Raw genomic sequence first — 27,148 nt, 5'->3', positions numbered from 1 at the left:
CCCCCCACCTTTTTCTTTTCTTCTCAGGAACAGCCTCCAAGTTTTCCTCCCCTACGGTTGCTGCCACTACAGCTCAAATACTTGTGTGGAAAGTCTCTGATGACAAAGCAGGAGGCAGAAGAAAAAGAAGAGAAAAAAAAAAAAAAGAACAAGAACCTCAGGTGATTTTCAGACCTCGATGGGGAGCTCAGACATCTCCACTGCCTCATTGACTTTCTCTCTCTTTTCCAACCTTCCTTGGGAACATCCCTTTTGTTTCTCAACTCCATTTTCTGTTTCCCTCCTTGTGCTTTTTCAAACAGAGGGAAGAAGAATGGAGCAAGAAGCACTTAACTTCACGACACCTGCTGATTTTACACACTGAGCCTTCACTCCAGCCTGGGGAGGAGACAGGGCACAAACCACTCGGAGAAGCGGATTTGAAGTGCAGCAAGAAAGGGCACATGGCAAATATTTGGAGAGGCTTTTAACATAGTGGGAAGACGACTGAAAAGGAATTCACAAGGCGGAGGGTTTACAAGAAATCGAATGTGCTAAAATAAATACCACGTGCAGTATAAAGGGTTAAGTACCTGATGCTTACAAATAGAGAGCAGGCTGGGTGCATCCAAGTCGCATTTGATTGCTCTTATTTATCTGTATTGGTTGTCTGCTGCCGCAGGCGAGAAAAGACAAAAGAGAATTGCAGCGTTTCGACTTGTATTTACTTTACCTTTTCCTACCTCTTTTTTTTTTTTTTTTTTTTTTTTTTTTTTTCCCTTTCTTTTTTAAACAAAGGAGGCTCAGATAAGTGACTGGAGCATCCCTGGGTCTAACAGAACAGCACCGGCTTGCATGGATCCCATCTGCCCAGACAGACACCGCGCACACTTCTTCCATGTTTCTATTCATTACATTTCGCTCTAAATTTATATAGCCAGTTAACCAGTATCTTGCACGGACCTGACAGCAGCACCTACCTATGCCTGTCTATTTAATGGCCTGTCAGCAATACCATTATAAAATCCCCTTTTTATGGATGCATAACACAGTCATAAAAATGTGTTTTTCCTAGCTTCAGAGTTGTCCGACACGATTTCATCTCCAGGAGCACTTTATTTCAAAAAAGTAGCATGATACAATGCGTGATGAAAATGTATTACCAACCATTTCACACAGATCCCTGCCTAACCCCTCCAAAACCGAGGTTCTTCTTGTAAGATTACCAGTCCTCAGCCATGCTGAACACAAAACCATTGCCTCTGCACGGCAGCTCTGTAGTGTGTGCGTGGGGCAGATGTGAATAAACCCAGCCCCTTTGCTTGGAGGGGCTCAGCACCCACCCCAGCTGGACCTGCAATTTAATAGTGTCCAAGCAGGAGAAATTTATCCCTATGGTGAGCCCTCCATGCCAGGGTCAGCAAATCCCCATGCTGGGGGCTCTAGCAGCATTTAGGTGATGCTCAAATTGTGCATCAGACTCCCCTCTGCAGGGTGCACTTTTTTTCCTTGGAAAAGCTGCTGTGCAGTAAGTGCATGTAGGTTTTTTTTTCTTCTCCGCCCTGAAAAAGACTCTAGGCCTAAGTCCCAGAATTTGTCCCCATAATTACTAGTCCCAGATTTACAATTTTATCCTGTCTCTTTAAAGGCGTTCAAGAACCACAAGCCTTGTTTCTAAAGTTCACAGGATGTAATTTTGGCTGCATGGATGTAAAAAGCAGCAGACAAGCAAACCAGCCCTTCCACTCCTACCAATAACAGCCCGTGGTTTGGGGGATTTATTTATCTCTATCTCCCTGATGATTTTAAAATCAAGCCATTCCCAAACTGCATTTTAACCTCAAGCAACTGCAAGACCCAGAAACATATCTTCAAAAAAAAAAAAAAAAAAAAAGAGGGGGGGAGGGGGGAAAAAAAGAGCATAAACGGCACTGTAAATAAAACATCTGGTTTTGGTTTCCTAACATTAGAGACCTAACTCTTCCTAAACGTTGGTAACTCTAAACTCTCTCTATCCTTGATGGATGAGCTGGGCTAACCATGGTCAAATGAAGGAGTGGCATTTTTCCTGCTTCTGGCAGCACAGCGTGTCTTTAACCTACTGCTCAAATGAATGCTCCCTATGAAAAAACACATGATAAAGGATGCAAACCCACAAGTAACGCCATGCAAACTGTTAACACTTTCTGACCAGACGAGCCAGAGAACAAGCTGTGCAGAGCATTTGCCTTGTGTGCAGCCCCATCTATGGAGATCCCACTTCCTGGCCTGAGCTGCATTTTATATTTGAACAAAAGCAAAGATATGCCCCATGAGATGCTCAATATGATCAAAAAGAAAAGAGGTCTCAACCCATGTTAATGGCTTCCCAGAGACGTGATGTAAAGATCTGTGTGTCCGTGGGGACTAGGCTCCATGTGAGGCTGAGGCCATCCAGTCCCGAGGGTTTTAGCCTCTGCTGGTGCTGAGCACGTTTCAGTTCCAGCTGTAATATGATGATTTTTTTCTGCATCTTTGTTGCCTGACAGAGAGGCCACAGTGAGTGCCTGCTCAATGGCTGGCAGGAACATTTTTCTTCTCACTGGTAAGCGTATTTGGACACTTGATTTAGTAGAGCCAATAAGGGCCAGCTACAGTATATGAGGCAAACAGAGAGAAGTGTAAATCCTCCTACCTGCACGACCAGTTTCATCCCACGTGCCTAATTACTCAGGCAATCTCCGAAGACTTCTTTTTGGCAGCTTTTGTCATGCATCTTCTGAGCTCTTAGGCTAAATGTTTCTTTTACAGCGCTCAGTGATGTGGTTAAAAGGTCTAATCCAAGCCTATTTCACAATGTTTGCTTTGTACTCGGGGTACGTCTGCATATATGTATTTCAAATTGGAATTTACAGTGGCTACTCAACGTGTTTAGAAATTGTGTACAGTAGATAAACTCTAATTTCAAACATAGCCTGCACACTTTCTAATGGAGAACATCCACCTAGGAAATTCTTTAGACACGATCACCGTGCATAAACACTTCTCTGTTTGAAACTGTTTGAAAGCAAATAAACTGGAAATTTATAGGGCTACATTAAGACACAAAGTTTATGGCACCAATGTGCATGGATAAATAGCAAATATGCCCCCAAAGCACAATGACACTGAAAGGAGAACCTGCATTTCCCTGCAAAGCAGCTGAACGACAGTCAGAATTAAAATGTTTAATATATATTAAACTTTCTGAGGAGGGGAAATAGAGATGGAGGTGCCAGGCTCTGCTCCCTGGTAACCGAATGGGATGAGTGGGAATGGTGCAAAGCTGCACTGGGGGAGGTTCAGACTGGGCATCAGGAAAAAATTCTTTGCCACGAGGGTGCTCAAACACTGGGACAGGCTTCCCAGAGAGGTGGCTGATGCCCTGTGCCTGTCAGTGTTCAAGAAGCATTTGGCTAATGCCCTCCATAATGTGCTGTACCTTTTGGTCAGCCCTGAAGTGGTCATGCAGTTGGACTCGATGCTCTCTGTAGGTCCCTTCCAACTATTCAATTCTGTATGTTCTGAGCCTCTTATTTACACAATCTTATTTCCAAATAACCAGAATGCACAGCTCACAGTTGTTTCAGGAACACTTCTGATTGCTGTAGCCAAAGAATGTGAGTTTTTCTCCATGCTGTGCATTTCATGAGATAAGTCATTCTATAGGCTCAAGCAAAAAAGAACAATTTCGTGGGCCAGTTTACTCTGTAAAATATTCTGCCTAATCCTTGTAAAAATAAGCTTCACGCTAATCCTCCTGAAAGCAATTGGAGACGACTTTAAACATTTCTATCACTTTTTATTAGCTTTAAGCCGATCTAGTTTCTCTAATTTTCATCAGGTTTATTAGGATCTGTCCAGATATCAGATTTTTATAGTTGATCTGGTTTTATATAAAACCCTCAATCTGGTACAGTTTAATTTCCCAAGCAGACATCTGTCTTCATCTGCATCTTGTAAAGTACTAAGCACCTTCTTGGCCCGTAATTAATTAGAAGCAATGACCTACGCATGAGGTAGTAATAGCATCCAATTAGTGGAAATGTATGATGCTTGCAGAGGTATTATCAGTCACATCACAGTACAGAGAGATGTGCCTGCTCATGCTGCATGTCCTGGATGCGATGTACCAGCAATCTGTAGCCATGACAGAGTGCTAGCACAGTTTAAAAAATCCTGCCCCTTAGCCTGATCTTTTCAATGTGAATTTCTAAAGACATTCAGATGCTAATATTTCTGTGCATTTGTGACTGCCATCAGAAACTTTGTATCTCCAAGGTTTAAATATGCTTGCCATCAAACTCATGGCTGCAAGATAACCATGAAGGTTTGTTAAACACATGAGGCTAGAACCTGCTGGGCAAAGGAAGGCTTTGAAGCATCAGCAGCTCCCCTGTGGAAGAGCTTTCCCTTCCTGAACAAAGCTGGGAACCAGTCCCGGAGGCCAGAAATCCCTCTTCCCCAACTGGGGGCTGGAGTTGCAGCACGACCCAGTTCTCAACAACATACACATTTCCAGCAGTTTTTTTGCTGCACGTGTACGGAGCCTGTGGAGTCACATCAGAGGAAACTTCGCTCTCAGTTGTAAATGACCTGTGTATTCTATGATGCTTTGCAAATGTTTTGTTAATGCAATCCCACAGGAAACAGCAGGAGTTGCACGTGTGTATCTGAGCAAAGTTTTGTCTCAGTGCTTTCTATAGGACTCAAACAATGACAGGGAAAAGCCAGTAGGAAGCTCAAACTTACAATTCTCTGCTTGATAGGAGAAGAGCAGCCATAAATTGTAACTGACAGGGAGAAATTCAGAAATTAGTCACTGAAGTACTGAAATGTGGGGATGTCTGAGATGATGAAGATCGCTCTTTGAGTATCTCTGAAATATGTTTTCTTGCTCTGAGAATTCACTTAATTGCAATTCACCGAGGCTGCGTCTCTCCACTAGTCCTGTACCAGCATCCAGAAAAAGCTGAAGTGCGTTCAGGCTGAGCACGCTGCCATTTGATAGAGTTAACACGAGCACCAAGTGAACTCCTGATACTGATTCAAAGAAAGATGGCACAGAAAAGACCTGGTGCCAAAAGATGGAACCACGCTCAACAAGGGGCTGGAGCAAGTGGAGGCTGAGCAACCTGAAGCCTTGGTCACTGTGACTAAGGGAAGGCCTGATGTCCACCACCGTGCCTCCTGTTCTGCTACCTCATGCAGACAGGATGGAGCCAGGACTCTGTCACTGCCACGACACTGGCTTCACAGTAGCGTGGTGGGAAGGATTTGCATGCAGGAAAAAGAGGATAATAAATGTATTCAATACTGGCCTCAGGTCTGACCATAAGTGGTCATTAAAACTGGTAAGCAAGAGTGTTTCTTATGTGCATTTAGAAAGAGCTATAGCTGTGCAGAAGGGAAACTCACAAAAACTAGCCCATGTTGCCCTGTTTACATCCTGTCACCCTGTGCTTCCCGCTAATTTGATGATTGAAAGCACCCCCTGTCATCAACATGCCAAGAAATTCTCATACAGTCTCATCCTATAAAAAAAAATCCTCAGAAGCTTCCCATTGATTTTAATGAAAGCAGAAAATGCCTCTAGAGAACAAAGACAACACATTTTTAGACTCAGCTTTCATAGATTTTCACTGCTTTTCCTATGGTGTGATATCCAGAAGGCTGTAAAAGTGCACAATTACATGGTCACACTTGTTTAGGTTTTAACTTTACCCACACTTATTTGTCTCATTTGGTTTTTAAATAAGATTTTGAAATAAGGCACTTTAAGGCTTTTAAGTCAGTACTTAACATTTAGATTTGTTTAGACTGAGTATAAATATTTATTTAGACATAGTTAGGCTTATGTCAAATAAGAGCATGCAGCTAAATTGACATAATCATTCAGTAACGTTAACCCAACGTGTGAATTCAGACAAGCCTTTGAAAAGTAAAAGCATTAATAGCGCACCAAGATTTGTGGAAAAAGAATGAAATGGGAAGATGGTGAGAAGTCATTTACCTTCGTAATTGTCTACAGAAATTGGCCAGCCTCTGGGACAGAACCCCTTCGTAAAACCACCCAGAGGACACAGGGATATGGAAGCTGCCAATGAAGGGGAATGGGCAAAATAATTGCCTATATTTGGTGCATTTGTTATTTCATTGAAATAATTGATCTCTGGTGCTAAGGACAGCAACAACGGTGGGATTCAAATACTCCACACGTTAATGAAGTCTCTTGCTCTCTGGCAATGGGTTTAAAGTGTGCCTACTCCCACTGCACAGTTCCTTCAGCAAGAGACAGTGGTTTAATATTAAAGCAGGGCAAGTGTTCAAATTGAGGAAGTAATAATTCACAGAGCAAAGCAAGGTCACCTTGCTCAGTCTCACCAATATGAAAAGTGTGCTCCCTGGCACAGGAAAAGCTACAGGAGTGGGCCAGATCCTTTCTTCTATAAAACAACAACAACAACAAAAATCCAAGGCAACTAAGCCACTGATTTCAAAGGCCATTGCTCGATCTGAGTACATCTGGAAATCTGCAGTTGGTCAATTAGGTGATTAAACAAACACCTTCAACCCTCAAAAATAGCTCTCCTCAGCAGGAACATTGTTTGCTTATTTGAAGAAGTTCCTTAAATTGTAATGTCTTTTTCATATCCTTCCAGTCTAGGTCAGATCCTGAGAAGAATCTCAGTAACTGCTGACAAAGCTGTTTGCCATCTTTTGTGTTAGATGGCTTTAGATTTCTCTCTGCCAGGCACCCGAACTGCCGTGCAACAGCGCGTGCCACATCTAGGGCCCCTCCTGCGGGGCAAGAACAGAAACAGAGCTCTAGGAAGTGCACTGGTTATCTTACTGACGACACAAATGTAATTTGTTATTAAGGTTTCAATTAGCTTTGAAGCAGCGCTGTGACAGGAGGAAAAATACCTGCTTGGAAGGAACAACCTAGAAGAGTCAGTGGCCCTTGCCCCTTCCAGCACTACCTCTAGGCTTCAGGGTGGAATGGCCACAAATTGGTGGGCAATGCATATGGAGAAACTTCTTAATTTCTTGTATGAGCCAGGGGTATTATAATGGAGTATTATAATAATATCCACATACAACTCCCAGAGTGGTCTGGTTGGCCTGACGGTGTTCAGCACTTTTATTAGAAACGCTTTATTTGAACTTACTGGGACCGCTATTTGATTTATGAAGTCCTTCGTGAGCTTCGGACTGATTTGCACAAACTCACTATGATCTGCACGTAGGAATTGCTTCACCCAGACCTGAATGAGTTGGGTGACACGGTACCTTTTGTCCTAGCACCACCAACCCTACCCAATAACATCTTTTGACATGTAACCTTGTCCAATTAAATAAACAAAACAATTTAGATACACAGAAGGTACTTATTAGGGCTGGATCATGGCCAGCTCGCTGAAGCAGGAGCACCATTCTTTGAAAAAAGCTGTAGGTCGTTTAGCAGAGTTTAATGACTGGAAGCTTTCAGGAGATTTGCACCGCATCGTGTGCATTGATGGGACACCCATGTGTACGGCGCTCCCTTCCCACTGTAGTGGACAACAGTCATGAGATCTTGGGTGAGATTGTTTAAAAATACGTTTGGAGATAAATGGCTTTCTAACATACCCCCTTTTAGCCTCTATCTTAATTGGACCCTATTTATGTGAATCAAGGATGGCTGAATGAGAATTCAGAACCGTGATGTCACTGTTTCACCATCTTTTTTCCTTTCATCTCAGGGAATTACCAAATCCTGCTTCTTACAGAAGGATTTCAGTTGTTTTTCACTTCTTTGCCAGGGACTTTTTTTTTAATGGAAGACAAAGTAGAAAGAGAGGGGACAGTGAATAATAGGATAAGTTAGAAATAAGTCACTTCCTAATGGCTACATGACAATTACTAGAAACACTACATTAGTACATGGTACAGCCTTGATACCAGAGCCCAGTGACAAAATTTGCCCAGTGGCAAAATGGTCTAAGCTCTTCTGTGTGGATCTGGGGACTAAAAGACATTTCCTTTTTGCCTATTTAAAGTGTCATCTTTTTCCTGTATAAACATGAGATCTAGAGCATTTCTAACTCAAACAGGCTCCCAACTGATCCTGTGCCACTGCTTCCCCCCTTCCACCCACCCAAAGGTCTTAACAACGTGAAAAGCTCCGACCTCTTCCAGAAGGAACCGGATGCAGCAAAAATGAATGAAATATTTGTGATGGCCTCATCCTCTCCAAGTGTCCTTCCAAATCCCAGCCCTCTGTTGGCCTGTGCTGAGCGTTTTGGTCCTGACGTGTTTAAAGGATGCCTTAGCATTAGTTTTGCTTACTCCGGTAAGTCACTCTTCAAATGCCTTTTTAAGCCTCCCTAAGTGCACTCAATCTTTTAAATTCAATCTGCCAGAGTTAAAGATCTCTTCTAATTTTCTTTATTAGGGCAGGACACCAGCTTTTTGAATGATGCTTCTCGTTCCTAATAAGCTCCCCAAGCACGGCGCAGACGCTCCACCTCTCCTGCTCACTCCTGGCCCTTCACCAGGCTGCTGCCGGCTGCCCCTGGGCTTCCCGTGCAGCATGGCCCGGCCTCCCATCTGCCTCCTCAATCATCCCTGCCCCCTGTAACAGCCTTTTACAAATCCCCTCTTCCCATTATTGTTTTTTTTGAACGCAAACATGCTAAAAAATAATAATGAAGTCAAATAAAAACCAATAATGAACAAAGAGAAGAAGGAAACTGCTGCACGCAGTTCTGCAGTCACTGGGTGCAGCCAGGTGCAGGCCCTCCTGCAGCTTTCCACAGCTGTGAGTTCTGGGTCGCGATACCATCCTGTCACAATGCCAAAGCAGCCACGGTAGGTATGGTGGAAGGTAGAGGGACGTGGCCCTCTTCCAAAATCTACAGTCAAAGCCACCATGGTGGTGAGTGACAGGCAACTGCTGTGGCCTTCTCCCCTGCCGAAATGCTTGTCAGCGAGAAGCTCCCTCAGGCACGAGGTCAGTTTACTCACCATTGAACAATGCCGTGGTGTACGTGAACAGCTGCTGAGAGGAGGCATCCAATTCTGACTCTTGAAATGATTTCAGTAAACTTTTTTGTTTTGTTTTGTTTTTTCTACTCATGGTTTCGATTAATTAGACTGAAGCTCCCTTGTCAAATGCGTGGTCCTCCCCTCTCCATTTTTATACCTCAAAGAGAAGGCTATTCAAGCAGCGTAGGTACTATTAAGATTTGAGATTCCATCCAATTAAACATCGATACAGGAGGAAAATTATCCTTTTAAGAGATTACTAACAGCACACTGGTTTCTGTTGTCCACATGGGATCCTGAAAATTGACTGGCTGCATGGAGCTTGACATTTTATACTACTTCAGCGTAGAAACGGAGCAGAATTAGGAAACAATTATTGATAAGTATGCAACTGTGGCACCATAAAAGCCCCATGGGTAGGACCAATCTAAGGAGAAAGAAATGAAAAAACAGCTTTCACATTTTTTCCTTTTTCTTCCTTGTCTGCACAGTTGGAAATGTATTCCCTGCTGTTTCATATTTCCTATACTGATTAAAAGTGTTACCTACTGCATTATTCTCTTCGAGGCCTGGGTTTTCCAGGTGAAAGCATCATTAGAAACAATGAGGCTGAGGTAGAGAAATGGGGCCAAATTGAAGAATTCTTTAGCTACGTAAGTAGTAAAATGCATTTTTCCACATAACGTTTTAGCCATGGCAGAAATTGCTTTTCCACATCAAAGTCGAGACACATTCAAATGAGTACAAGAACCTCAAGGATAAGTAAGACATTTACATTTTTAGGAACAAACAGACTTGTAACAAACAATGCTGGGTATTAATCCTGATCAAGACCAAAAGCTATTTTTCTAGGAAAGATTCTCAAGATAAATTTGCCCTTCTTTCCCTGCAGAGCCCTCAGGAACTGACAGAATCGACTATAGCGTATCTCAAGAGAGTTATGCATCTCAGCACAGGAGAAGAATCAGAAGCACTTTGAGCTAAACCTCTCACTTCCTGATCTAGAAGAAACTCTTCCATAGAACATCACTTGTCTCACCACTATTCTAGTCATTTCATAGTAATTGTGTTGTAGGGGTAAAAGAAGCAGGTTGTTTCTCTGCTGGCTTGTTTCTGCCTAGTACAAGTAAGCACTAAGTATGCCATTAACTTGCTCAAAAATGTAAACAAGCTAATTTTAGTGATAATGGCAAAGGAAAATAAATACACTGGATTCAATTAATGCTGATGTTGGAAGTTGTAGTAAGAAGTCAGCACTTAAAACTTTGCTCATGCTGAGATTCCACGAACACCCAGTTATTTTATCCTGTTTACATTATGCATTCTGGCAGAGAGGTGACCCACATAACCTTCACATTTTTGTCTTAAACTTACAGTAAAAAAAAACAATAAAGGGCTCAGGTAAAACTATTTTTTGACTTATGACATTCCTGTCAACTGCATTTGTAACTAGTGGTTGCACTGAACCACCACCAATAAATACTTAACATTAAGTTCTAAAAAGTCTTGTCTAGATGAAATCTTGGGAATCGGAGCCTTCAGAATTGCAGGAATATGCTTTTCAGTCCTGGTTTTAAAATATGAACTTTAAATAGAGACAAACAGGAAGTTAAACTAACCCTTGAACTTTGCTTCTCTTCTGCGAGTCTCTTTCAGAGTGCTGTATTCTTTGGACAGCACTCACAGGAACATTTCAACACCCCCTAATCTGCTGCAGTTTTACTGTCTATAAATGGGTTAAAATATGTGGCATAACTTATAATTTTACAGCTTCTTTCAAAGAGGCATGCATGAGTTTAATTAATTGCCCTTGGAAGGAAATTGGCTAATTTATTCCATGTTAATGGTTGCATGTTGAAATAAACCATTCAAAACCCTTTAACTACAAAAAATGAAAGCAGCATTCCTAAGGTTTATTCATCAAACCAGAGCTGTTCTCAAAATTTCTGCCTATGCATACCATTAGTGGTTTTTTTTTTTTTTTTGTATTTTTTTTTTTCAATCAAATTCCCCCAAATTCTGGATCTTACAGAAACTGAACTACCTTCCCCTTGTCAGGGCTCAGCAGCTCTTCTCTTTTTCCCATGCTCAAGGTTGTCTGGGAACCTCAGACTAAACACTATTATATTCATCTCCCCTAGAAGCTCAATCCAGGATTTAGAGCACTTAAACACAGCAGTGGGGATCGCTGCACTCAGAAGCCAGAGCCACCTCCATTAAGAAAGAAATGCAAACCTGTGGCAGGAGGGAGTGGAAGACGGAGAACATGCTGATAACACTGCACTGTTTGTACAGTAACTCGGTAGCTAGAATGCTTTTTTAGGAATTGGGAATCTCAGGTTCAGGCTGCTGAGTGCACCCATCTGCACCCATCTCTCTAATGCTTTGCTACCAGATGTCTTTGTGCCAAAGGGGGCTCCTCGATCATCTTGTTTAAAGAACACCCAGTGCTGTACAAGAAACAGTGCTACATGTAGGAACAGACAGGGATACCTGACTCTTAGGGCATTGATCTGGGCTCCCCGGTGCAGGACCAGCTTGTGCATTTTACCCAGTGATTAATGCAGAGCATTTAACCCATGTTCAGAACAGGAACCAGATCTCATCTCTTACTCCTTCTTTCCCATTCTTTCTCAGGCTGAGAATAAACTCAGACACCACACTTCTTCAGAATGGATGTAAAGGGAAGGGCACTATCATCAGCGCCACATACCTTGTCCAACATATTTCAAGAGAGAATGAGCCTTGCTCCATTTTTATCCTAAAGAACACCAGATATCTGATTGTTCAAGGGTTCAGGTTGTGAAGCTAAGTTTGGTGTGTCTCTATGCATCCAAGAATGAGACTGGGAAAATCCCTAAAAAGAAAGAGTTCAAATACATTTTTCTCCTTGGCATTCCTTGCTAACTATTTTGGGCATTTCTGCTTTGCATCCTTGTTGTTCATGAATCATGCCCTGATGGGCTCAGCACTCCCCACAGAATCACAGAATCATTCAGGCTGGAAAAGACCTCTAAGGTCTAGCCCAACCTCTGCAGGAACCCATGCAGGAACTGGAAGTGGAGGCACCTTATTTGAGGCTGCTGATTACACTTGAATTAGTCACTGCTCTGAGCATTACAAGCCCACATCCTTCTGTTGGTCTAGTTATGTCTGGTGGGGTGAGATAGCACTAAAAAGAAACACAAAACCAAACAACCACACAAGAAAAAACACTTCATGTACTGGTATACGCGATACTTCTTAATTCAGTACTATAAAACAAAACTCCGATGTCACACAAACCGGGAGCCCCTATTTCTCGTCTCAGATGGCAATACACTTTTATCCAGCTTCAGTTATTTCCTGCTGCTGTAGAAAACCCATGCTCACACAACCAGAGCCATGAAATACTCGTCTATGAAATAACTCTGCCTTGAATGTTTTCACGAAAAAAAAAAAAGAAAAAGATTTGGGAACAGCAGGGATACAAACATTCACCTCCTTTAAAGCCTGCATCATAATCTTTATGACATGTTTTATCACCAACTATCTTTAAGCTTTTACCAGGATAACAGTCTTTGCCTTTGCAATGGCTCCCACAGTAGTCTTGAGTGAAAATGGGGAGAGCTAAGATGTAGGAGACTAATATTAGAATTATGTGGAATAAAAACAAGGGTTTACAGGCTGCAAATGGAAATCTCAGCGGTAAGCTATGAAAATGCTGGATGCTAGGGCTGTATATCAGTGAACAATATCCAGAGTTCCTCAAATTACACAGGAAATGTTTTTAATAGACGAGGTACACGCAGCTCTCATTTGCCTACTGTGTTCCTCTTGCAGCTCCCCCGGTAAGCCCAGAAGTCCAGAGATCATCAGAGCTCTCGCAGGGATAAGAGCCACGAAGCCTCGAGCCTGTGGTGTGCATTTTTCTGAGGGTTGCCATGGCGATCTCCAGCACGCTGATCCCCAGAGAGCTCCGCTCAAAATTCAGAGGGAACCAAAGCAGGACAAAGAAATGACACCCAAGCAAAGGCAACAGGGAAATTATGTATGATAACCTGTATAAATACTTCCATACAAAAGCTTTCAGAAAATAGATGTGTTTAGAATTTGGAGGTATGGAGGAAAGAAGCACAGTCGTCACAGTCCAAACTCTAAACCAGGACAGTCTAGTGAATAAAGCCAAGAATTTCTAGCCCTGCCTTATCTTGTGGATCACTATTTGGCACAGAGCAAATTCTCAGCCTGTGTACTATAAAATCCTTATTTGTGCAGTAACGACAGAGGACAATGGATAACTAAACAGCTAGAAAGATATAGATGTATTTAATAATGTAAGACTGTACAGCAGCAACATTTACTAGATAAAAAGTAAATGTCAGATTTTGGTCAACATTCCTTTTTGTTATTCCATGAAAACAGTTAATAGAAAAAACTCCAAAGTATTTGAGCAATTTAAATTCTCACCAAATGCTTTATGTCATCTGTTGGTTCGTATGCCAGTTACACTCTGTTAATGTATTCTCAACAAATGAGTATTAGATTTGTCTGCACATGAAAGCAACACTCTGTCAAGTGATGTATGATCTCAATATATAGTCGAGAAACCTGTTGTATGGTCCTTTCACTCCTAGCATACAAAAGCACGATCTGGCCAGGTGCTGTGATACGGTGGCCATTCACACAGAAACAAACCAGGAAGAGGAGTCACTCAAAATCTGGGCCACGTCAGATACGCCACAGTCCAGAAATAATACGAAATGAGAGTCAATCAATGTTTTGCTATTAGGCAGCATGTTTCAGCCAGAGCTTATTATCAGACACTGCCAGGCACTTTTGTGCATTAAAGAGCTTTGAGTTAATCCCACATAGGTTGATGCTCAGCCACTTGTGTGCAGTGGTTTCTTTTCACAGAATATGCAGTGTTCTTTTTGTTCCTACCTGGACCTCTTATTACTGTTACAATGGACATCAGCCTCTCCACATCACCATCTATTAGATCTTCATGTATATCCATAATCACATTATGAAAAGCTGCCTCCTCCTGAATGAGCATGGAGCTTTTCAGTCAGATCCACTTCAACTTGCACCGAGTCCTTACGGGTTGCTACACTACTAACCACTTAACAGCCTTGTTCTGTCCCCACTCCTCAAAATCTGGTGTGGAGTCTGTCATGACTGCAGGCAGCACTTCACCTTCTGCCCTTGGATTTGTGTGTGGTGTCCTCCTGGTGTGTCGTACAGACCGTCATCACCACGGAAGGTGTTCTGGAAAGTTTGGTTTCTTTAGTATATTCCCATTCTCACAGTCATGCAGAAGAAATATTCATTTATATATGAACAGAATACCCATTTATATGGATATTCATCAATGACCAATGTATGGTGCACACCACCTTACTTCACACATGTGCCTTTCTTAACGCTAGTCCCTCCATTAGTTCTGCTTTGCTATCCAGTCATCAAATGAATTCTCTGTGCTTCCCCAGACTGTCACCTGCCTGGTTTTCAAACTAGCACACGACTAATAGCTGCTGGCTGGAGGAAGGACTGAGGGAGAGATCGTACCATCATCTTCAGAATTTATCATCTTAGGCTTCTTTTCTCCCAAACGGTGCTGGTAAGGAGCCCAGTTCTTACCACAAGTCAGCACAGCCTCCAGGTGAGCAGGTGAACCAAAAGGCATTACTCCAAGAAAACCCACTACTTATTGCTGCTGTCCACAGGCATCATAAATGCCACCACTGAGCTGGCAGGCTGTGCTGAGCCAATTTCTCTCTACTGACTGTAGCTGGCTGCCTTTTCTTTAAACAGCTTCTGGAACACTTGGGCCCCTTTTTTTTTCCATATGCTTTTACTTTTACCGAGAGTTTGCAAGCTGTTGACTCCCGAAGAGGAGTGCTACAGCTTTTGGACATCAGCATTCTCGATCCCCTTTAACAGTGTCTGATGTCTTTGCTGCAGATACTGGTATTTCTGTTCCCTTGCAGGTAAAGAACTTGAACTTTAATGAGATCCCTACAAAATCACTGATTGCTATAGGCATAATATTAAGGTTCTTACTCTCTCATACCTTGATCCCTTCAGGGAAGAGGTTTTATTTACCACGAATAAAGATGAAGGCTGACAGACAGCCTTCAAATCAAAGCACAAGCCAGAAAATGTCTGATTACTCCCGGAAGCAGCATTTAACAGCTTAACTTAGTCTTTATTTAGATATTATTTTGCATATTTCACCCATAATGAAAGCAAAGTTGTCGTGAACAAAATCATTTGGTAATCTAATTTATCAGCATCACTCATACACTGACAGACAAGAATTTTAATAAAATTTACACTTATGACATCAATTTGTACTAATTTCCGTCTCTTAGATGCTTACGCATTTTATGGGGTTGGTGAATGGAAATAAGAGAGACTCTTGTGCAATTCCAGCCACTTCTAGAGAAAAAACTAGTGGTAAGGTTTAATGTGCATCTGCAGGGAGAATATACTGAAACAGCTCTGCTTTTCTTACTGTAACAGCATGCACTATGCCACCCACTACTCGTATATGACAATATTTTACACAGATACCACAACTCTTTAAAGCGTGGGGACGAATTAACTGCATAAGGGCTGTCAGATATTTACCTTGCCCAAGAACGTTAGATGTATTAGAAATGCCAAAGACAATAAATGTAGTTCAGCTTCAGTAAAGGAGTTGGCAGAACACAACGAAAAGCATCGTTGCAGAGATGCTCTCCTCAAAGTCATCTATCACAAAACATCAAACCTGCCCCCGCCTTCCCTTTCCTTTCCTCTCCCCAGTTATTCAGCAACTGCAGTCACAGGCAAGGCTCCTGTCAGCTGTTCAGGAGATGCAAGAGGAAGATCACAGCATGCCTAATATCTCACTTGGAACACCTCCTTTTTCCTCTACTGTCCCACAAGGTCAGAGCTTCAGTTTTATCTAGTGAATCAGGCAGCAAGCAGCTTGCCCTGCCCTTCCCAGGCTGTCCTGACATTTGATTCAAAGAAAGATCCTGGGTAAACGTTATCCTTTGCTGAACATCTGGGCAGAACAGTGGATACCTCTTTCATCACCAGAAAGAAGCTATGTTACATCTAAATGCAGTAGGCATTGCTCTGAAGCAAATGTCTCTGCTTTGGGCTGGTACTGGAAAGCAAGAGGAGGTGTGAACACACTCACAGAGCTGCTCCAGCAGAAACTTCCCATTTTTCAGCTCCTGGTCAGGTTGGCTTTCAGCTCTCTGCTCAGACTTAAGGTTTGGTTACACCCACGCTTATACCACCCATGGAAGTGGCAGAACAAGCAGCCAGGGGAGACGGGAGAACCAAATAATCCTGTGCAGCAGCAGTGTGGATGGGTACCCAGTGAAGTGACAGTGTAAACACGTCCTGACACAATTCAAGCAATGTAACTTCAGTAGGTGTCCTAGAGCTGGAAAAAGAAATGCAGTCTCTCACCTTGTCAGAGAAAACAGGCAGGCTTGCAGGGAGAGGATATTATCTCTGCTCAGTCTTCTTTCGTGAGAATAAATGACTGCTGTGGTATAGGATGACAATTTGCAGGGTACCACATTTGCTTACAATAATATGTTAGTATATTCAATTTTTGCTCCAGTTGTGCAAAATGTATTGGAACATTTTCCTTTGTTTAGTTATTGGTTTCCATCCCCAGTCTACATCATATACTTCTTTTCCTCCTGGTCTTATACATACTTCAAAGACATATTTTCAAAGAACCATTTCTCTCAGCATAGCTTGCCCCCCAGCTGTAAAAGCTCTGCACACATATATCTCCCTTAGGAGACTTAACGTCTTTGTGCAGAGCTCCTTTAGGCAACATCTGCAATCATGCAAACAGGTAGAAGGTTCCCATGTGGTGCAGCTCAAGAAGGAAACATACACATCCTGCAAAGCAAACCCAGGGTAGCCCCACAAATATTTATACACCAGATAAAATCCATATCCTGCAGCTTGGGCCACTATAAACAAATGTTACCCAATACATCTTTCAAGTCAATCAACTGAAAAATTCACATATGGATGGATGGCCTGATCTCAGCTCACCCAAGGGTACAAAAAATCTGGGAAAGCAACAAATCAGTTTACCCCTGGGTTGCTCAGCACATGCCCCTTGCCCTCCCAGCACTTTGGAACAGGATCTTCTTGGCTTTGAGACCACGCAGACCTCTCTGCAGTCACCCCATGTCTGGATACTTCTGGTGAGGCATTGGGAAGCAATGCCTGCACTGGCAACCAGAGCACACACCAAACTAGCCCATCTAGGATTCTCCTGTACAAAATACATAGCTCAGGCTTTCTAATGACACTCCACCATCCCTGACAACAGTTCTAATGTATGCTTTTGCTTGTTATGACAGAAGTGGGATTGGGACCTTTCCCCCTCCCCTACTATGCATGCCCTAAAGAGCCAAATGTGCAGTAGCCTATGGTGGAGAGGTTTGGATGTGGACCTGATGGGGAGGATGCTGAAGTCAAAGCCATGAGCCAGCTTTCTGTTCTCCGTGAGAGGCCCCCAGCACTCCCTGTGCCATCCCCAGATCCATGCAGGCAGAGGATCTCAGCAGAAAGGCAAATAAGAAGAGGGTATCAAGAGTATAAATCCCTGTAACAATGCCCATAATGGATACCACGGTTCATTAAGTCATCACGTCCAGAGGAGGGGCAAATGTATTTGTATATATATATTTAGAGATAAAGTTAAACTCAGCTCTGTGCTCATATATGAAAAATAACCAGACAGACTTCTCAAAGCTACGCACACCTTAGTGCAACCAGTACCATCATCCTGCCTCCAGGTTCAAAGACCAAACTAAAATAACATGCTTTTTGAACACACAGGCCTAGCTGTGAAGCAAAGCGTGGCAGGTCCCTTTAGTTGCCTTGAAAATTCCAGTCACTTTTTCAAGAAAATACTGGCTGCGTATAAACTCTGGAGTTAGGATGTTTCGCAAACTCGGAAGTTCCCAGGAACTGTAACTCAAGACAATTCATTAACTAGTCACAAATTCAACTGATGTCATTTTAAGTAAAACCAGCAAGGATAAACAAGACTGCATTTTGTGTATCTCTGGAAGATAACTAAATCTCTTTTTATTTACTAAATCATTGACTTACCGACTGACACTAGGAAATTTAGTATCTAACACTAAATATTCTTTCTTGTCATACTTGGTGACGTGCTTGATCAAATCGAGTGTTAGAGCAACAAACCACTAGAATAGTGTCTGCATGTCCAAAGGAACAACTATTTTTAAATGTGTTTTTCGCATGTATTGTATTAACAGAAACAAACAAAGCTGAGGCTTGCCTTGAATTTAGCCCTAAAAAATTAAGCAGACAAGTATTTAATTCTTACTTTTATCCTTGTTAAATCCTTTAATTAAATATAACGTTAATTGAACTAAGGATTATTAAAGAGGTTTTTCTCAACTAATACATTTAAGTGCATTAAAGCTGGGAGAAAAACAAAACAAGCACACAAGCCAGCCTTATAAATAGCTTCATACAAACAGCATTAAGAAAGTAACACCCTGCGAACACGGGGCGTTTTTTCATGTTTGCTACCACAAAAGTAACAGCAAAGGTTAGGAGCAGCAGAGGTGGCATACTCCATACAAATCACAATGTTAATACAAACTGTCTCCATTTAGTGAAGCAACATATCAGCACACATGACAACTGCTTGTACAATTGTTGTTGTCAAGTGGCAGGATGATGGGTGGGAATGGTGGAGAAGTCCCCCAGTACTCTGTATGCAGACTGTATGTCTGGGGAGTCCCATAACCCCCTGGCAGCCAGGGTGTTCCTGATCCACACTCAAGGGATCAGTTGAAGAGGGCTTCAAAGGAGCTTTTGAAGGCCTGGTCTGAAAGCCCTGGGCTGAAATCCTCATGGATGGAGCTGAGAGTGGCAGAGGTCACTGCTACAGCCCACAGGGCAGAGGAGAGCCATGGGGCAGCTGGCATGGGGGGAGCAGCACAGAGACCCCCTCCTCAGAGCCCTGCTCCCAGGTTCTGCCGGCTCAGTGGAGTCAAAAATTAATTAGACCTGAAGTGACTGGGGAGTCCTAAAATTGTTCATGCATTAGCAATTACAGAGTCACCACAGGCACAGCATTGAGGTACTTGCTCTGTACCAGCGAGCAGACAATGGCAGCAATATTGACAGTAAGAAAAGCAGCAAACAGTGTCCTTATTGCCTGTTCACTCACCTAAATTTAAAAAGAAGGAGGGTAAAGAAGCTGATTTCACCAACTCCACCAGTAGCAGCCACAGGAAAGGGCTCACGTTGGCCCAGAATCAGAGGTTTACGGAGACAAAACTAATGTAGCATCTGAGAACAACACTGTAAATGACATTCAAACTTCAGAATCAATGCTGGAATCAATGCTGACAACTGATTTGCAACAGTTCCCTCTGCCTAAGCCTGTTTCTTTTTCCAAACAGGGACAATTCTTGATTTCAGTTGTTGAACACAACCAATATTCTCATTCCCCTGTCCCCCAAAGGGGCACCAGAACCTGCTTCTTCTATAAAACCCCATGGGCTGTGTTTTAGTAGTGTTACAGGAGTCCGTGCATCTCTTAGCTGGTGGATTATGAGAAGGAAGAAATCTGTTACAACGTGGGTGATAGCAAAGCAGTTGTATTCACCAGCATTTACAAGAGGAGAAGTACAGGTAAGGTACCTTCAAAAGAAATTTCTCAGTGAATCTCCTGACTGCATCCCTCCAAGGACTGTGATAACCCTGCAACTTCAAAATCATTAAAAAAATAAAAATATCATTACTAAAAATTTAGTAGCACAGACAAGTGATGCGAAGCCCTATCCTAGCACCTCCACCTCGTCTGCTCTTTTCACTAGGATCGGGTAAACTGCTTTTGTCTTTCTCTTGATCTCCACAGGATGCAGCAGTCCTTGCCAAAAATAACTATGTTTTAATTTTCCTTCAAAATTCCCTTGAAGACGCCTGTGCTGTTTTAATGCCGGAGCATCACACATCCCTTTAATCCCTGCCTACACGTTTTAACATTTCAAACACAGGGTTATTTATAAACGAAAAGCCACCGGGGCTTTGGTGAGGTAAAGTGGTTTGGTTGGGACTGAAACCGGGAAGGGGGGCCGGGAGGGTTTAGTCATCATTTTCTGCTTTTAATCCCTTGCTCCTCCTCTGGTTTGGGCCTTGTTATTAGCAGCAGCACTTTCTCCCTCTGAGCAGGGCCAAGACGGCAAACAAGCCCTCTGCATGTGAAAGCAGGACGGTTCCCAGCACTAATTCAGCCGTGCGACCCTGCTCCAGGCTGTGCAATCAGCTGAGACCCCCTTTTTTTGTAGTCCAGGCCTTCCCCTCCTCGAAGTGCCAAAGCCCTCCATGGAAAGCCTTTGGCTGCTGTTTTGTTCGCTCCCACCTGCTCCTGCAAGAGTGAGAACAGACGGGACCGAAGTGACCCCGTCCGCTGAGTTTTGTGGGTATTCAGGGTATTACTGACACACCAAGCAGGTTACAAAAACTGTTGGGAGGGACAAAGCGAGGCACTCGAAAACCAGCAGCGCTCCAGCTAAAACAACGCTTGGAAACAAGGCTCGCTGCATACTGAAGGGGACACAGCAGTCATTCACAATCCCCTCTCCTTTTTGGTTGTTGCTGAACAGCATGGCTAAAATTTGTCCTCCGGCCCAATTATACCACTCTGCTGATGCTGTAACAAAAGGAGAAAGAGCCATGACAGAAATAACAAAGTAACCTACATTTCTAATGGAAGCAACAGCGGGACGTAACAAAATTAACTGCCATCACAAGCAATTTTTATTTCCACTTCAAGCACCCTCTCTGTCTCTAAATGCTCCTCCTGGAAAAAACCTTCCCTAAACTGAGCCTCCCAAGCCCAGCTACACCTCAAGGCGGTGGCAGCTCCTCTGGGAACCAAGCAATCTTTGGCCTTACCCTATGAAAGCTGGGCAGGGCAGGAGCCCGAGCCCAGCCTGCGAACCCACAATGTGCAGCAAACCTCCAGCTCTAGATTTTTGAGAGGTGCTTGAGTTTTAAAAACGCATCTGTTTCAGGTTCAGCTGCTATATCCAAAATGTCTGTACCAAAAATACTCGCATTCAGATTCAGAAGTGTAAATGTGCTGGAGCTCCAAGAATAAGGTAGGATAACAACAAGAATATGCAGAAGCGCTGAGAATTAGACTAGTTATTTGGATAAATTAAGTAGGTAGCAACTGTGGAAATGCTGATGCTAGCCATTATTTCAGCTTCTTAGGCTATAAATGGAGATAATTTTTACTCACCTGACAGGTGTGTCATGGGAATTAGCTAATATTGACACTTTGATCTGTAAAGTACTCCGCCAAATATTAATTAAGAAAGGGTTGTTTTGCACTTACAAAAGCTAGTGTTTTGTACTTAAATTTGTTTCCATCCCTCTCCCAAAACAGTAAAGAATCTACTGTTTGTTTTCTACATATTTCCCAGGAGATTATTTTGGAGAAGCAAGAGACAGACAGACTGACATGAACAGTTGTCTGCACTTTGTTGCAAGAATCTGCTCTCCTGTGGGCCTTGTAGCCAGACCTGTAGACTTAGCTCCAATGTTACTGAACACAGGGAGAAGGGAAACTGCCCATAACAAACACCTGTTTATACCTCACCTACGAATATTTCTCACAAGGCAATTCACAAACACTCATATGAGAAGCTGAAGATATTCAAGTGCTGCAGCTCCTGGTAAAGTATGGCCTCATTTCTCCACGAGAGAAAGGTGCCAACATATAGGCAAAACTGCAGTACAATTTCCTCCATAGTCAGTGACATGAAACATGTCCAAAGCTATGTGATGCTTCTGATGCACATGCCACCCGTGCACACTGCTGCCAGAGACAGGGTGAGCAGAGCCCTGCCGGAGGAGTTGGCTCTCTCCCATTCTCTCTGTGCTCGATAATAAGGGAAGGACTCCCACTGTGGCGCCCTCGTTGCAAAGACCTAGGAGCAAAGGTGTGATATTCACCCTTTAAATAGCCCAGCGAATATGAACTGGTATTAGAGGGAACTCAAAGATTGTGCTTGATAGCATATGGGAAAGTAGAAGCATAAGTCTCCAAATAGGCCTCTCTGCACACCCCAGAGAGATCATTACACAGGGCTTCCCTGTGATTGCTGCCTCTGGTAGTTACAGCCTGACCTGGTGTCACAGGCTACTCACGGTGGCAGCACAGGGAGATCCTCTTTCCTTGATCCTCTGCATTTTTTTGTCACCCAGGCAACACAAAGATGACAGAGGGAAAGAAAAAACGACAGGCAACAGGTACTGAAAGAGATCTCAGAAAGCACAAGCGTGAAGATAGATGTAACTCCTGCCTACTTCCCCCAAACTCCAATTAGAGACTTGGGTTTTGGGGTGAAAACAGAAAAATTTCTGCCAGAGTGTTTTGCAACGTGCACATCTCATCCTCACCTGGTGCTCACGATGCATGGAAGATACTGAACAAATGTTACACGACGCTTCAGCAGCTTCAGTCCTACAGATCTAAAGACAGGTCTCACAGGTGACTCTGGGGGCTCAGCCTGACTGATTGCCACTCAAAGTTTGCTACTCAAAGGAACTTAGGAAAGTAGAAGAACTTAGGAAGATACTGATAACAGTGTCTTATTATTTCTGTAACATTGCAAAGCTAAATTCTAAAAGCAAGAAAATACTAGAAATGAAATTCCTTATGTGAATTGTTTCTGATGGTCCCTATGATCAGACTTTTTGTACTGTTTCCCTGCCTCATTTCATGCATAACACAGACATTACTTAATGAACCAGCAGCTCTTCAATATTTATTTTTCTCCTCATTATCCAGTATGACTCTGTGCCTTATTTACCATGCTATCCAAAGGCTGCCTGTAATTATTTATAGTGTTCATGATATAAGAACCAAGTCCTTATAAACAACAATTAGTTTTACAATACCCAGCTGGATCCTGAAACTAAGGTGGACATTTTGGAGGTGGTCATTGCTTTTTAGCAACTACTTTCTATACAAGTACGCCTAAAAAGCATCTCCATAGACTTTTCAGAAGGAATCTGCCTGCCAGCAAGCAGAGCTTAGTGAGAGCACGTGGTGTGACATGGTCCTCACCCTTCAAAAGTGTTTGAACCAGGCTATTTATGGTGCTGGTGCACACATTTTACATAACTAATGTTAAGAACAGGAAACAAAACTCCCCATGCTATGTTAAAGACTTATTCTGGGAATCTCAGATTACAAGATGAACAGCAAGAACCTAATTTTGGCATCTAATTAGGGCTGGGTGTTCTTCCCCCACTTCCCTTTGCACTGTGTTCTACTTGACAGTGCCTGCTCCTGGCTCCCTAACTTGCACCCCCCCTTTCCTTCTACTTGCATTCACTGCCTCAAGGTTATTAGGATGTATCATCAGCATAATGCAGAACAGTTATCAGCTTATCATCTCCTCCAGACCATCTTACATTTTTCCCAGCCTTGCCCTACCACTTAAAAAAAGAAGAAAAACAAACAGAGAAATCACTCTCCCCATCTAAACTCTTCTCTTCCCCAGGTGAGGAAACACAGCAAACCAACATTTCTCAGATTCCTCCACTATCCCAGCTTTGGCTTTCAGCTCTATGAAAACAGTCTGGAAAGTTGTTGGAAAAGAACGGGGAAGAGAAGTTTTCTGAAAGTTTTTTCCACTTTCTGGCTTTACGGGCAGCAGAAGTCTAAATACTGCCAGATATCCTACTAAACCTAAGCTAAACTAATGTACTTCAAACCCAAATTTAAGATTTCATCTCCAATTCTGACTGAAAATAATCATTTTATTTATTTTCTTGATGCACTGTGTATCAAAGAGGATGACCATAAGAGGAGGTGCTGGATCTCCTGGTTTGAGGGCTCTGCAGGTTGAGCCATTGCTCTTCTCAGTGCCTGGGAAGTGATTTTATTCCCTCTTGCTGGCTCTGTGACTGTTTATATGAGGATGTCTCCATAGTCATGTCTGAGATACCAGACCAAAAGCAGATATGAAAAGGTATTTTCTTCTCTCTGCCTATACTTGTTAATTTCATGTCACTCCCTAAATCCCAGCCAACGTGAGGCCAAGTGATGTTTGGAAATTATTCGGTAGATATATTTAGAAGGATGTATCCTTACTTTTCATGTCTGATAGTTGCAAAAGCCAGATCAAAAAGATGGTTTTCATTTAGGAACCCAGTCTACACAACCACAAAATTAAAATATCAGAAAAATAAGATCTACCAGAGACTATCCATTTTCACATCAAGGACAAAGTGCTAGTATCCAACCCACCACACAGATGTGTTCATTTCTCTGACAGTTTCATGGCCAGACAGAAATCACATTATCAATAGTCTATCCCCACTGAACTTCCTAAAGTACAGCTCCACTTCACATATTTTATTTGTTTTCATATACACACATATATGAAATGGCATTTTAACATGGCTGTTAGTTTTAGAATTCAACTGATAGTGAAATGGCTGTCTCCTGTTAAACAAGCATAAAACAAAAACAAAAACAGGACACAAATAAAGGAAGTCAATATTCTTCTTATTTCATAATTCTGAGGGAACTGAAGATAAATGAAGTTTCCCAGGAGAAACAGTCAAAGATTGAGTTGGTAAAAATAATACGAGAGTAACTCTAAGAAAACTTTTACACGGACAAACTCATCACACACACACGGAACCGGTCAAGTAGTACCACTGGCTATAACAAGGTCACTCTAGAGACGTGCTTCTAGGACCCTGAAGCTAAATTAAAGTATTTTTGATTGTGTGTTTTGATTTTTTCAATACACACTGGAAGGTCTTAAGGGTTTAGTTTTATATCTTATACAGCTTTCAAGCTAGGCCAGTTACCAGTAATGTAGAGAGTAAATGCACAGTCTAGTCTGTAAATCTCTAGCTTAGGCACTAAGCTAAGATGTTGTCAAATCTTGGGACCCTCATTTCGGAAAGTCCGATATCAGCAGACAACTCTATAAGACAGATCTCACTATTTTCCTGTAGTAGCTCACTGTTTTGGTACTATTTTGTTCAGTTAGTAATTTTAGAAGACAAGTTTACCAACAGTCATAGCCTAATATTAGAAGTGCCCCAGCTTGTGACTTTTAAGAGAGGATCATCATCCTACTTGACATCTAAGTCATGACTTCTGTATGTAATCCAGCATTTGGAAAGACTTAGCTGACTGCTTCCAAACTCATCAGGCAAGCTCTGGGAAATGGAAGGTGAGACCGTGGGAAAAAATGTATTATGAAAAAAATGGAACAAATCTCTGGCAGCTTAAAGTTTATGACTATCACTACTCTGCACACCAGAGCCACTCAGAGCCTCCTGGGATATGACTTGCAAAGATAGGCCTCTGCTTCACACACAAATATGTACGTACATATGCACACACACAGTTATGGAGTTCACATTATTATGAAATACAGCCAGGGAAAGCAATTACTTTAAGAAAAATAATGGGGTATTCACCAGCAAAGTAACAGTTTCAAAAGGGTCTAGAAAATGAACCAAAGCTCTTATTGTTAGAGAACTATTGACTTCAGGTTTGAAAAAGTGACCTCAAGTGAGCAATGATGCACTTAGCCTGGAACTTGCAGCCGCTGTATTTCATTCTAAATTGAATTGCCAATCCACTGTGCAATCTTCTTCTGCTATCAGCTCACATCTTTGGGGCAAGTACACAGAAAAATACCGTACAGTGGCTGCTTTATTCCAAGTTAGACTAAATTCTTTTGGAAATGGAAAATATGTCTGCGTTACAGAACTTAAGGATCCCCCTGGGTATGTATACAGAGGGTTATGTTTTTTTTTTTTTTTTTTTTTTTTTGGTGGTTTTTTTTTTTTTTTTTTTTTCCTTTTAAGGGCACTTAGTGACAACTTCATGTTGACATTTTTCCTGCAAGCAGATCATAAGCATGCAAATAATTTTGTATGTGGCCACATTAATAACGTTTAGGTATGCACTGACTACAGACCCATATTAAAAAATACTTATTAGACGTTTTATACCTCATACACACATGCACAATATTCAGATCCAGCATTTTCATTATATCAAAAGTATGATGTTTAGTCATATTTTAGGTAAATAAGATTGCCAATTTGGCATGATCTATAAAAGCACCAATATTATTGGTTTGCAAACATAAATAAGTGACATTTACATGCTGTGAAATACTTACATTCACTTTTCCACTACTTCTTCTTTACTACAATCAAGTTATTTTCCAGGACAGCGTTTAATCTTCTCACTAAATAAAAGAAGGCAGTGATTAAAACTATATCCATATGCATTATGCTATGCTCAATCACCTTAAATTTATGAACTTTAAAATATTGATTTAAGATCATCTATAGTGTTCCATAAACTTATAATTTGTTTATAATATAGTCAATTTTATTACATTTTAAACACAATTTTAGCACACCATAACTTCCAATCCCAAGGCTAAATGGGGCAATGTTCTGTATTTCAGTAGCTGCTCAGATAATAAATCAGAGGGACAGTTGCTCACAGATGTACAACTAATTACTACAGAACTGAGAGCTCAGCTGATATATTACCAGCAAGAATGCCTGGCATTACAGATGGGGTATTGTATGATTTGGCACTCTTCTTGCGAGAGCTTGAACATGCTCTTATCAATGGCAGCTCTCAGCACCTCCCACGATCAAACATTTAAGAATGGAAGAGAAACAGTGTCTGTCCCTCTAGGGAAGGATAAAATACCATCTGATATCATTTAACATTACTGTATATGCCAAAAAGTGATTAAGAAAGTGTTAATCTTGACTGTTCAGCTTGAATATGAACATGACAACTGTCCTCAATAAAATATCCCCATCAATCTATGTAGTGAGTGCTGAATGCCCCAACCTGATTCTTACATACTGATAGTTATCAGCTCATTTTTGTAATGCACATGATGCCCACTTAAGCAGTTCATGGCAAATGCCAACACATGCACTAAAAGATCATCAAATGGCAGTCCCCAGGGGAGAGCGACCCGAACACACAGCATAATCCACCACCTCATCTTCAAAGCCATCTCATCTCCATGCCAGACGA

At 42.1% G+C, this 27,148-nt stretch overlaps 1 protein-coding gene across 7 annotated transcripts in view; it reads right to left on the bottom strand.

Annotated features, from left to right (window-relative positions):
* The window catches only part of PLXNB2 (plexin B2), a 257,191-nt gene that overhangs the window by 88,056 nt on the left and 141,987 nt on the right, over positions 1-27,148 (bottom strand). For all 7 annotated transcript variants that reach the window (XM_068669637.1, XM_068669631.1, XM_068669632.1 and 4 more), the window contains one exon: positions 26,262-26,330. In XM_068669637.1, coding sequence (XP_068525738.1) covers positions 26,262-26,263 — 2 coding nt within the window. In that variant the 5' untranslated portion in view covers positions 26,264-26,330. The remainder of the gene's footprint in view (positions 1-26,261; positions 26,331-27,148) is intronic.

Source organism: Anas acuta, chromosome 1, assembly GCF_963932015.1.
Source record: "Anas acuta chromosome 1, bAnaAcu1.1, whole genome shotgun sequence".
Lineage (NCBI taxonomy): Eukaryota > Metazoa > Chordata > Aves > Anseriformes > Anatidae > Anas > Anas acuta.
Note: the sequence above shows the minus strand (reverse complement) of the source record. Positions and strands in the feature narration are given on the sequence as shown.